This window comes from Anabrus simplex, chromosome 1 (assembly GCF_040414725.1).
Source record: "Anabrus simplex isolate iqAnaSimp1 chromosome 1, ASM4041472v1, whole genome shotgun sequence".
NCBI lineage: Eukaryota > Metazoa > Arthropoda > Insecta > Orthoptera > Tettigoniidae > Anabrus > Anabrus simplex.
In genome coordinates this window covers 295,297,094-295,310,512 of record NC_090265.1, presented here as the reverse complement: position 1 = coordinate 295,310,512, position 13,419 = coordinate 295,297,094, and the positions used below count along the sequence as shown (strand labels likewise).

Sequence of the window (13,419 nt, the reverse complement as noted above, 5' to 3'; positions counted from 1 at the left end):
TTATTATTAATATTATTACTATGTTCGAAATCCTACCACTTATTCTTTCATTAATTTTATTTAACAGAGAATAAGCATCGCCTTCCAAATTACCTTGTTGTTATTCATTTATGATCACTGCTTGTGAGAAAACTCTTAACATTCAGTTAATTCAAGCACCTTTATGAGCATCCTTGTCACATGGGAGTTTGTTGAGGAAGATGACAGTATAACACATTCCCTTCAAGTTTTAAGCGTTTAAACTTTCAAGCGGCTTATTTTAGAAGTTACAAAATAAAATGCTACGATTTTTATAACTCTCACATAATTAAAACACGGAACTTGAGCAAAGTTTCTTCTTTAGAAGAGACAAGAGAGGAGAGAATTTAACGCATTTTGATTCTCTGCTTTAGATATGATGAAAATGGGAGAGAATTAACCACAGGTTGACGCTTCAACTACAAGTGAGTGCATGAAAATAGAACACAGAGTGTAAACATTAATAACCGTATCTTTTACTTGATAAAGAAGAGAAAAAGTACCAAAGTAAAAGTGTTCTTCAGAGATAATATGAACTTGAGTGCATTATCCATGACATATTTATTTCTTTAACTTCCCTGTGCGTAAGTTAAATTCTTAAACACTACTGCATACAAATATTCTTTCACAAGTTGATCACAGTAATGGAATATAAATCAATCATAACTAATTTAGACCTTCAAAATAGTCACATTGGAAAAATATAAACCGAAATTTCTGTTCGCTTTGCAGCAGCTTTAATCTTAAGTTCATTTCTTGGATGGGTTTATATCAGTTGCGCTCGGACCATTCGATTTCATTTCATCGTAAACACATCAGTTGCACCAGGAGCATATTTATACTAGACTTGTCGATCGATTAACAGTTTTGATCGGTTAAGCGAATGTCTTCACTCGATTAATAGCCTATAAATGTATTTTTTCTGATTTTCACAGTATGTTCGAGAAAAAATGTGGCATCATATATTTTTAAAGTTCGATATGCTATAAAGAAGAAGATAACGGTGGCATGCACGTAATAAAAAATAGCACTTGTTACTATTTTAATATATTTCGGTATTCGTGGTTTAACGGCACAAAAGTTGGAAACTGTGAAGTTGACACTTACTGTAATTACAGCATCGCCGTCAGCTATGCTTATAATATAACACCTGGCCATTTGCCTCCGATTCCATGCTAAGCAGCGAACAGCTGGTAGTTCACGAATTTCTCACAGGAGTGCTAGTAGGATGTCCCTCTTGGCAGCCTTCTTAGTTCCACTACGCGAGCATTTCCCTTGTTATTACATGTGTTTGGCCTTTAATGAAGTGTCTGTTATTGTAACTGAGTTTTTTACTCATTAGCCACGGCTGATTAGGTATCATGCCTTAGGAACCTAGGTATGAATGTCTGTTGCACGGGTTTCCAAAGTTCAAGTTGTTTATTCTGCGTTTACGTTTGTATCCAGGAGAAGTAATAACGTTTTAACTGTCGTAGGTGGATTGTTAGTTACGATGTTATACTGATGTGTGCCACACTGCCAGAGTAAGGGTGGGAAAGTAAAAGGGAATTTCATTTCATGAATTTCCATACGATTCAGACCTCAGACAGAAATGGCTCAGTGCTATTTCTAGAGCAGGGCCTCTCAGGGTGCATGCGCCACTGCACTGCACGGCGCATGGTACAAGAGACGACTTCACTAGGTTGACCAGATTGCAAACCCCCACGCCTCTTTCCCTACATCTGTCTCAGCCGTTCGGCCTGTCTTCACCTTCCTCACCTTCCCCGCTGTTACTCCCTCACTGCAAGATGTTTACGAGCAGTGAGCGGAGACACTCAGTTGTATGGGACAGGGTTACCGGTGTTAAAATCCTCTTCATTCAATTTGGTTTCAGCAGAGAACTTATCTTCTCTAGCTGTTCTTTTCTTTTATCTTTGCAATTATACTTGTAATGTCTGGAACAAGATACTTTTTTTTTTTTGCTAGGGGCTTTACGTCGCACCGACACAGATAGGTCTTATGGCGACGACGGGATAGGAAAGGCCTAGGAGTTGGAAGGAAGCAGCCGTGGCCTTAATTAAGGTACAGCCCCAGCATTTGCTTGGTGTGAAAATAGGAAACCACGGAAAAACATCTTCAGGGCTGCCGATTGTGGAATTCGAACCTACTATCTCCCTGATGCAAGCTCACAGCCGCACGCCTCTACGCGCGGTGAACAAGAGATCGGCTGACAGCAATTCTGAGAGTGTTCTTCAAATTACAGTAAGGAATACTCGCATGTAATGTAGTTTTCTTACAAGTTAAAACAGAAAAGAAATCTTTCACATACGCATGTGGAACCAAACATAGAAATAATCTTAGCTGCTTCTCGTTGCAGCTTAGGAAAATCTTTGTGTCTTTGTGTTGAAAAATACATAACTTTGACGATCACGTAAGTATTGCCCCTCAGATTAAGCATTTGGCTTTATCGTCACGACTGACAAGAATCAAATACGAAAGGTCCCAGTTCGATCGAAATGGACTTTCGAAAGTCTTTGCCTTCTTCGAAACAAATTGCTCCATTATTATGTTGTTGTCTTCCGCGTACCTATTTCACTCATAAACAAGCCGTCTTTCACCGAACGCTTCGTCGCTCTCAGCGCACTACACCATCCGAGTCAAGCCGAGTTGAGCCGAGTTGGACCAATGTACAGTGCACACAGTCTCTGCGCCTCGGTTTGCATGTGTGAGATTTTAGGCGTTTGAGAGGCCATGTACTGGAGATACATCAGTACAAAGTTTGAGTCAAGAACTTCTTGCGGCATTTTATTCAATCTGATTTTCACATAGAGCTGAGAATAAATTGAAATATAATGTTTCCTTCACAGTGTTCGAATATTATTTTGTATATAAACCCCAAACCCCATGGCACTGCAGCCCTTGAAGGACCTTGGCCTACCAAGCGACCGCTGCTCAGCCCGACGTCCTGCAGTTTACGAGGTGTCGTGTGGTCAGCACGACGAATCCTCTCGGCCATTATTCTTGGCTTTCTAGACCAGGGCAGCTATCTCACCGTCAGTTAGCTTCTCAATTCTAATCATGTAGGCTGAGTGGATCTCGAACCAGCCCTCAGGTCTAGGTACACATCTCTGACCTGGCCGGGAATCGAACCCGGACTTTGCAAGTTACGGGCAACTAGGAAGAGAAAATCAAAACTGGCTATTACTTTCATGGTATTAGGTTTGCTTATAATGAAGACACGTCTTTTACAAGGCACTCCTGTATTAAGTAAGTCTTTTCTTTCCCGTATTCTGTTGTGCTTTTCGTCCCTTATTCGATACCCTCAGTGGATCGAAACTATTGTCATCCCTAATTCATAGAACCGATAACTTTGCGGTTAACATCCCTTAAATAAAAGAAAACTTATCAATAATTAATCCAATGCCATTAGAGAACTCAAAATATTTGTCCTTTCCATTTAATGAATAAAAATATTGTGTTGGTACATTATTTTGAGTCCCGAGACACCTTTCGTAAACCTAATTACAGATGACAGTATACCACTAATACAAACGCTATGATCATACAGTGATCATATAAACGGGGTTTAATGCCTACGTTTACTCAGGTTTATTCTGCCTATTATTATTATTATTATTATTATTATTATTATTATTATTATTATTATTATTATTATTATTATTATTATTATTATTCAAAAATGTTCTCATCCTCGGCGTTAAATATTTTACGTAAATGAGAATAAATACATTTTTGATGGAGTTCACTATCTGAACAGGTCATCACCCTTCAAGTTATGTTTCGCTACACTTATAACTAAATTCAAGATATAATAAATGATAAACTATATTAATGTTGACACCAGAATAATGCCATCTGTTTCTGTTAACGCTGAGGATATGTAGAATTAAGTTCCCAGCTTAGTAATTCAATACGCTGAGCTGGGAGCCGCTATTCATTCATTATTCGCCGTCCACGAGGGCCGTGTAAGATCAGTGTTAAAAGTAATGTGATACTCACAATGTACGTGAACCATCATTCGCTTGCTGACAGAGGGTGGTACGCCGTTAGCGGCAATACACAGGTAGGCGCCCATCTCGGAGCGCGTTACTTTCGTCAGGGATAACATCTCGCCTTCCACGGAGGGAACTAAAACAAACAAAGAGAAGAGAGCGTAAATATTTCAAATGTATTATTTGTTCATCAGTTCAAAATATATTAGATGTCTGAAAATAAAATAACAGATTGGGTAATATTTGTAATTATAATAGGAGCTCTCTCGTCGGGTGAAGGGATTTCATGTTTAGGTCAGGATCATGGTTCAGTTCATTGCTTTAGTAACTAAGATGATATCCATCGCTTGGTAACCCCCTGATTTTCCGTTACTTACTGAATAAAAATATGGTGATGGTCCTCGTGAAAGTCTCCACAGAAATTATTTTACTTACAAATATTCATGAAAACAGAAGTTAAGCAATGTGATTGACAATCTACACCGTCAAAGATGACTGCGGTAAATGGAGATGTACCTGTGATAATGATAATTTCCTGCTGTGTTGTTAACTATTATTATTATTATTGTTGTTGTTATTATGAGTAGTATAGAATATATTCATTTTTTACCTACACTGTGTACCAATTACAGATGATGTAATAGAAAAAAAATACATATATATAGATATATATACAACATACATATTCACATCTTCACATGCTTTGTAGAGACTATTCACATAATAATTCACATAATTTACAAAATTATCACGTTCCAGCCTTGAGAAGAGTTTTCTGAATTGCAGCGGAAGGGTGGTGAAAAATATCGAGTGACCCTTCCAGCCGATTTATGGTCTTAAGGGCTTGCATGAACCAAAAATTTTCAGAATTTTCATGTGCAACCATCCTACACTTGGGCAGGTAGAATGTATATTTCTGCCTTGTTCGCCTGCTTGAAACATGGAGTGAAATCAACCCCAGTATAGCCAATTATAAGAATGGATATTTAACGCTGATAAAATAATGCGCAGCAGGACGCTAACTGCAAAGGCGTGATGCTATACCAAACGCGGGGACTGAAGGGGATTCCCGAGGCAAGGCGTGGTCATGTGTGACGAAGAAAGAATATGTGAGGAAGAAAGAAAGAGAGATGGGATTTTGTCTGGGGGAGAGACCTGCCATCTTAACAGAGATTTTCAGCGGGAGCAGACAGGCTCACCGCATTACGGAAATTGAGTCGTAATTCCTATATTTGAAGGTTTCCCAGGAAAGTAAAAGGATGGAAATCAGTGCCAAAATTTTACGAAGCCATAGGTACATCAAAGTCTATTAATATATAATCGAATAAATAACTACGTGGGAGGCCGACTGCCGTGAGAAAATATTTCGAGCCCACATGCCAATCTAAAGTTGTTTCACGGGACTTCCCAGCGCGTCGCGTGGGTTCCTGGATTCTAGAAGAGCAAAGAAAGGTGGAAGGAGGTATTCAGTCCATGATAAGATCGCTGTCCGTGCGCGTCGCGTCTCTGCTGATATTCGCGCCAGAAACCTTTGTTTAAGACAAAGATTGTGACTAATAAGTGTTGTGGCGATAATTTGATTCAGTAGCTTCGAGATTTGTAAAATTCCCGGTAGCAATTTAAGTAAATGACAATATGTAGACGTGTGCAGTGAGACCGCGAGTGTTTAAGTATTTGACGCAAAGAGTGCTACCTGTGTAGACTTTCATTATGAGGCGATGAGAGAGGAGTGGCGACGGGCGAAAGAATACCAATAACAATAAGCTAGGATAGTTGGTATTATTCCGGTCAGATGTAGAAGACTAGATTAGTGGAGCAGGAATAGTAAAGTCTGTTTCGAGATTCCAGATATCCAGGACTGATTCCCATGTCAAAGGGAATAAATAGATCGGGAGGTGGTGTGTTGTGAATAAACTGAGTATTTCATTTTAGTGAAGAGCGGTGAGGTGTGCAGGAGACTGGTGTTACGAACTGCCGTCCACGACCCCAAGAAGATGACCAACGGGCCACCCAGACGGAAGAAGACAACATGAACGTGGTACACTGGAAGACTGGACCTAAGGGATCGATCTGGGACAACGCTGCCGCCATGACTGCTTAAGCATTCGCAGTCTACCCGGACGGTGAGGAAGAGGTCTCCAAGATGATAGATAAGTGAACTATAATTAATATATATGTGTAGGGTCGGGGGGTTGTTATGCAGAAATACGGTAATTAATTTGTAAATATAGTAGGGAATATGATTACGGCCCATTAGGCCATTTATTGAGGTATTTTCTTTATATATTTTAGGGTAAGGCATATACATTTTATTCTATTTCATAGAAAGCAAGGATCAAGGTAGCTTAGGTGATAGTGTTGCTGTGTACATAGTCGTAGGGGAGCTTAATTACGAGCTTAGGTCAATGTTTCTTAGTGCCTGGCATCAGACGATATCTGCTTGTAATTATGGGTTATTAATGAGAGTGTACCATTTCTTTATATTGGGAAGGGAATCTGTCTGCATAATGTAGAGCACGCATGCGGCCTGGATTGAATTGTTTACTTCGTGTTTGTATTGAGTTTGATTAACTGTGAGTGTAATGAAACTACACCGTAGGCTATGTCACGAATATTTGCGACCCCCCGTATTCTGCCAAGTAAGGGGCTGAACCCTAGACTTGAGGGTAGCTGGAATTCGTCGCATGGGTTGACGGCGAGGTTGATGTGAATAACGGAATGTTATACTTCATATGTTATAATTGAGACCCAGGGCGGTCTGTCACGGGTGTTGGACAATTAGAAAACTGTAGATGATTCCTCACTCATTTATATGGCTATTTTCGTCATGTGTAGAAGAGGGTAGGAGCAGGGGCAAAGGTCTTTGCATGCTTGGAAACTAGGCTATGTTTTATCTTCTTTTTGTTGTGAAGGTCTTTCACGGTCGAGTCTTGGAGGTCATTCCCCCAGCCTGCACGGCAGGGAGGCTCGACGCCATTTTTAAAAGGACTGCTGGTGTGTGGAATTCTCTCTCTTGGAGGCGAGACAAGCTGCCACGGCAGTTTCATTCATTCATTCTTTCTTTCTTTCTCTTTCTTTCTTTCTTTCTTTCTTTCTTTCTTTCTTTCTTTCTTTCTTTCTTTCTTTCTTTATTTTTTTTTTAAATTGAGATAGGTAGGAACTGGGCACTAAGGAAACTAGCTTAATCAGTGCATTTTGTAAATATAACATTTGTTTAATGGACTTTGGTTCACATCCATAAAATATTATTTCATGCGAGACGGAATAGATATGCCTGTAGTTGTAGGTTCAAACTTACTATTTTGTTGTGTGTATTTCCCAAAATTATGTATGAGGACCTTTTTGTGGCTTTATTTCTGCAGGAAAATTTCTCACCCTGGCATCATATACTCTATTTGGACGGTACAGCGATGCTGTTCCGCGTAAGGACACATTTGTTTCTTTGGTTCACTTATCGTCTCCCGCACGACATCAGCCAGCTATTGTATATTTTTTTGATGTTTATCTTTGGATTTATGATGTGGGCCTTTGGGGCATCCATTTTAGCACTATTAGTGCAATCAATTGTAAAATAAAAGAAAAGTAAATATTGGTTTAAGAATACACAACCTTGGATCAAAATGTTAGTAAATGCGTCTGTGTTCCTCATTTCGTAAGCATACGTATAGAACAATTTTTTTTAATCTCCCTACTCTCGTTCACAAGAACCCTGTAAACGACCTTTCCTGCCGACTGCAGTTGAGCTGGCGCATTCATCAGATAACAGGTAAGAAGGTAAGATCGATTATGCAGTGTTGTTTATGCCCTATAGGGTACAATACATGTACGATGTATGCTAAAACTATCTATACACTGTTGTTATGCACGCCAAAGAACTTCACAAATTTCTCGTAATCGGCGAAAGCTACAGCGGTTGCTCGTCGTGCATCGTCTTCAGCAACTGCTAGAAGAAGAAGAAGAAGAAGAAGAAGCTCTTCCTCACCAGATGAATCCATTTCAGCTACTGTTTTCCACTCCAGTGTGAAGACAAAGACGAACTTCGCAGTGACCGCGGAATTGTAGGTTTTGCTAGCGCTCCCGCTTCCCGCATCTCAAACATTTAGTTGCTAACATTGCGTTCGTACATTTTTGGCGCGTTGCCAGCGTATTCATTCCAAGAATTTTTTTACAAATTCTTCATACCTGCATGAAGAGAGTGTCATACCCAGGAATTCAAAACTAATCCAATTCATCAACCTTATCTCTACTCTCACGAGATGGTGTATGTGGCCTGTCTGATACGAGAGCCACACCTCACAACCATTCTCGAGGGAGTGTCTAACCAGGAAAAAACCCAGTGTTTTGCCACAATGCAATATTGCTGAAATCTTTACAACTCCTTTTGACAAACCTCAGTTGTCTGAAAGATTTATTTATAATATTATCGATGTGTTTCTCAAAGGATGTCATTCCTGTTAGTAGGAATTACACCTAGATCATTAAACTCTTCCACACGATTTAAACTTTCTCCACTATTTTTATATCTGTAAAATAATGAATTAACTTTCGAGCACATGACACTACACTTAATTTTATTTACTCTGAGGGACCACTTATCACCCTACTAGCGTATTTGCTTAAAATTTTCTTTTAGCAATCGTCATCGCTGTCTTCTTCTATGACTTTGTATAGTTTCAAATCGTCAGCGTACAAGAGACATTCATTGCTCTGAACGACTGTGGTAATATCATTTAGAAACAAAACAAATTGAAGAGGCCCTAACACTGATCCATGTGGGATGCTAGATTAAGGTTGGTAGGGGTTAGAGATCACACCCTTGGACTTGAAAAAAGATATTCGTTTCGTCAAGTAACTCTTCAGCCACCCGAAAATACTCTGACGCTGACAACTTCCTCAACAACGCTTCGTGTTGTAAAGTGTCGAAAGCTTTGGAGAAATCAGTATATATCTCATCAACCTGTTTGCCATTATCCAATGCATCTGGAATTGAAGATAAATAAACTGCCAGATTGGTAATATTTATCCTACCTTTAAAGAATCCATGCTGTGATGGGTCTATGTACTGACTAAAAGAGTCATACAGGCGATTGTATGACTTTCTCCGTCACCTTCGATAAAAGTGTGAGCAGCACTTCTGGTTTATAATTATCGAATAACACCTTATTAACTGTCTTGAAGATAGAGATTACATAACACTTTCTTCACTCTGTTGGCAAACATCCACACTTAAATGATATATTTATAACTAGCCACATGCAATATTGCTGAAATCCTTACAATTCCTTTTGACAAACCCCAGTTGTCTGAAAGATTTCTTTATAATATTATCGATGTGTTTCTCAAAGGATGTCATTCCTTCGCTACTGAATTCGAAATTGTACACAGAATTCTAGGTTAGGTAGTGTACACGTTGTGAGTGTACACTACGCGACGGTGAAGTCCAAACGTCTTTTCACATATGAAGACTGGGTTAGGGGATTCCCATTGTAATGGTAGGCCCACTTCACTACCATCAGTCACAAACAGGTTGGGGAGTTTCCATTATAATGGCAGACACTCACTCTCCACCTGCCTTTGTTCATCCTCAGGAAGACTGTCTTAGTGGATTTCCCAATTGAAATCAACATAGGTTATTATATTGACGTCAGTAGGAATGGTGCGATTAAAAGTAATGCTTTCATATGAAATACTCGATCAAATTAAAAACCACATATTTCCTCAGTAGGAACAGTACTACGCTGCCGATCTAACAGTCCAAAATTCCAGAGCTGGAATGACCAGGCCGCAGACAGCCGTGATCCGTGATCAATCTTCGTTTTTCTCGGGGGGAATTGTGGAGAGTCCCAGGGCAAAAACTATGCCCTTTTACTAATCTGTTTCCTAGGAGTACCCGATGAGTCGGAAATTCTCAGTTCACTACACTGGAGGGAGGGGGGTGGGGGTGGGACTCTCTGACGTGGAGGCAATTTTTTTCTCTAAGCCAGAGGAGAAACCCCGTCTTCGCAGCTAATTTGAATTAACATGAATGTAGAATTTAATAAAAGTAAAGAGGAAGAAGATTTTCCTTAATAAATGGCTCTTTTCAGGGTTGAATTTTGAGTTATTTAGCGCATTGTGGTGCTATAGTATGGAATAGGCCGAAATTGCAATTCTAGACCAGGTCACCGAGGTCATACTACTACTAAATGAGCTTCTGCCTTAAGTGCGCACACTCCTCATTCCAATCTGCGCGTCAGATTAGGGATCGAATAGCTGGAATACTATGATGAACCAGTGTGTTACGTATCAGCAGTATCAGAAAATGTATGAACCAGAGGAATGGGTGTGGCCAGGCATTAAGGAGTATGAGGGAGGAGTTGGAGAGCTTGAGGGAGACAATTAGGATTCTCTCAGAGGACAGGAAGGAAAGTAGGCCTCCAAACAATGTACAGGATACAGTAGGTGTAATAGAGTGATGAGAAGGAACGGGGGGAATTGTGGAAGACAGGTGGTCTAATGTTTAAGGGGAAGGAGATTGCAGGGTAAGGGCTCCATTCAGGATCAACATTCAGGACAGGTATCGGTGAGAAATCGCTACGAGTCACTGCAGGTAGAACAACCGAGGGAAGATGAGGAGCAGGGAACTGCTGCCGACAAGTGTGGAAGTAGGAGAACGGGAAGAGGTAGGAAAGGGAAATGTGGAATAGTGGATAGGAAAAGACAGGTGGAACAGGCTTATGAGATGGAGGAAAGGGAGTAGGAATTCGCTTCTGAAGCTGTCAGGAAAGATAGGACTTACTAGGAGGGGAGGGGATCAAATGAGGTGGATAGGGTTGAGGCTCTGGTCATGGGGGGTTCTATCGTTAGACATGTCTGTGTGGAGGAAAGCGTACCAGGGTAGAGTGTTATCCAGGAATTAGGTTAAGGCAGATGTTGAGGAAAGTAGAAGAGAAGGAGGAGGGAAAGGAGAAGGTGGTACTGTTTCACGTTGGTACTAACAACGTAAGACAAGCAGGTATAAGTACCAACAAAGTTGGGGATGTGTGAAATCTGGTAAATGCAGCAAGGGTGAAATTTAAGGAAGCTGAGATTGTTATCAGTGGAATACTGACTGGAAGGTCATTGGGTATTTAAATGAGACTATGGAGTGGGTATGTGGGAAACTGGGAGTGAAATTTCTAGATCCTAATGGGTGGGTAGGAGATAGGGATCTGCGCTCAGATGGTCTTCACTTAAACCGCAGTGGAACATATAAGTTAGGAAATTTGTTTAGAAGTGTTATAGGGAGGTACATTCAGGGAAACAGGGTGGCCTAGGGAGCGGTGTTAAGCGAACAGGGAACTGTATATCAAGTAGGGATGGCGTAACACTGTTCGTGCTCAACTGTAGAATTATTGTAAAGAAAGGAATAGAATTAAGTAATTTAATAGATATATATATATATATATACTTACCAGATATTGTAATAGGAGTTGAATTATGGCTGAGAAATGATATAATGGATGCAGAAATTTTCTGGCGGAACTGGAGGGTGTATCGTGGAGGTAGGATAGGAATGATAGGAAGGGGAGTATTCATTCTCGTGAAAGACGAATGTGTAAGCTACGAAAAAGTCAAAGATGACAAGCACGAAATTCTAGGGGTAAGGCTCATCTCTAAAGATAATAGGCAACTTGGTGTCTATGGAGTGTACAGACCAGGAAAGGGTAGCGCAGATGCTGATTCAGAATCAGATAATCAGCTATGTGTGAAACGATATGGAAAGGAACGTGATTGTAGCGGGTGATCTCAATTTACCAAATGTCAATTGGGAAGGTAATGAGAATGACAGGAAGCATGACCAACAAATGACAAATAAGTTAATATGGGAAGGCCACCCGATTCAGAAAGTGATGGAACCAACTAGAGGGAAGAATATTCTGTATGTGGTGCTGGTAAAACCAGATGATCTCTATAGAGAAACCGAAGTAATAGATGGTATTAGTGTTCATGAAGCTGTTTTTTGTGGTAATTAAAAATAAATGTGAAAAAGGAAGAGATTAAAATTAGGACTGTTAGGCAGTACCATATGGCTGATAAAACAGGCATGAGGGAGTTTTTAATATGTAACTATGATCGGTGGAAAACGGTAAATAAAACTGTAAACAGACTCTGGGATGGGTTTAAAGCAATTGTTGAGGAATGTGAAAATAGGTTTCTACCTTTAAAGGTGATAAGGAATGGTAAAGATCCACTATATTATAACAGGGAAGTAAAGAGACTAAGAAGGAGGTGCAGGTTGGAAAGAAATAGAGTTAGAAATGGCTGTGGAAGTAAGGAGAAATTGAAGGAAATTACTAGGAAATTGAATCTAGCAATGAAGTCAGCTAAGGATAACATGATGGCAAGCATAATTCGTGGCCATACTAATTTTAGTGAAAAATAGAAGAGTATGTATACTGTAGGTACTTTAAGGCAGAAACAGGTTACAAGAAGGACATTCCAGGAATCATTAATGATCAAGGGGAGTGTGTACGCAAGGATCTTCAAAAGGCAGAAGTATTCAGCCAGCAATATGTAAAGATTGTTGGTTACAAGGATAATGTCCAAATAGAGGAGGTGACTAACACTAAAGAAGTATTAACATTTACCTATGACAGCAATGACATTCACAGTAAAATACAAATGTTGATAACTAGAAAAGCAGCTGGAATTGATAAGGTTTCGGGGGATATACTAAAGACAATGGGTTGGGATATAGTACCAACACCACCTAGATAGATATAAGGCCTGTGCATGGTGTCGAGGTTAAAAGGAAAATGGCGGACTTTTGAGGCAATGCCTTGTGAAAGTGATCCTTGATTTTGTCTTATAAAATACAATAATGGTCTACAAATGTTGTGTGCCTAATTGTAGGGGAAACTACAGTGTTAATAGCAAAGAACAGATTTTTAGATTTCCGAAAGATGAAGATCTAAAATAGAAATTGATATGTGCAATAAAGCGCGAGAATTTCGTTCCAACAAAGTATTCAGTGGTAAGGAACTAGATACTAGGTTATGCATTTTTTAAATTTCATATTGTGTTCATATATTCATATAAACAAGAGATGGCAGCATAAGATATCTAAAAAAACCGGCTGTTAGGTTAAACAGGGTCTAACCTCCAACACGCATGGTGAAATGCGTTCAGGTTAGGTTAATTGATTGTCTTTAATTGCAGGATTGAAAATTACATTTGAAAAGTCCGAAATAAGGAAATATACAGAATTTCACTGTGAGGATGGACAGCTTATAACTCTACCACTGAAGGTTCCACGAATTATCCCCAGGGTTGTTCCTTCACTTTTACCAAATTGCTCAGCGTATTTGAGTAGTACAAAAACGTATCGAGAAGGTCCTGAAGAGAAGAGAAGAGAAGAAGAAGAGAAAATGAAAATATCCAGACAGCA

The 13,419-nt window shown here is 39.7% G+C and overlaps 1 protein-coding gene across 1 annotated transcript in view; it reads right to left on the bottom strand.

Moving 5' to 3' along the window:
* The window catches only part of LOC136864344 (lachesin), a 512,637-nt gene that overhangs the window by 253,448 nt on the left and 245,770 nt on the right, over nucleotides 1–13,419 (bottom strand). The window contains exon 5 of the mRNA XM_068226175.1: nucleotides 4,018–4,146. Coding sequence (XP_068082276.1) covers nucleotides 4,018–4,146 — 129 coding nt within the window. The remainder of the gene's footprint in view (nucleotides 1–4,017; nucleotides 4,147–13,419) is intronic.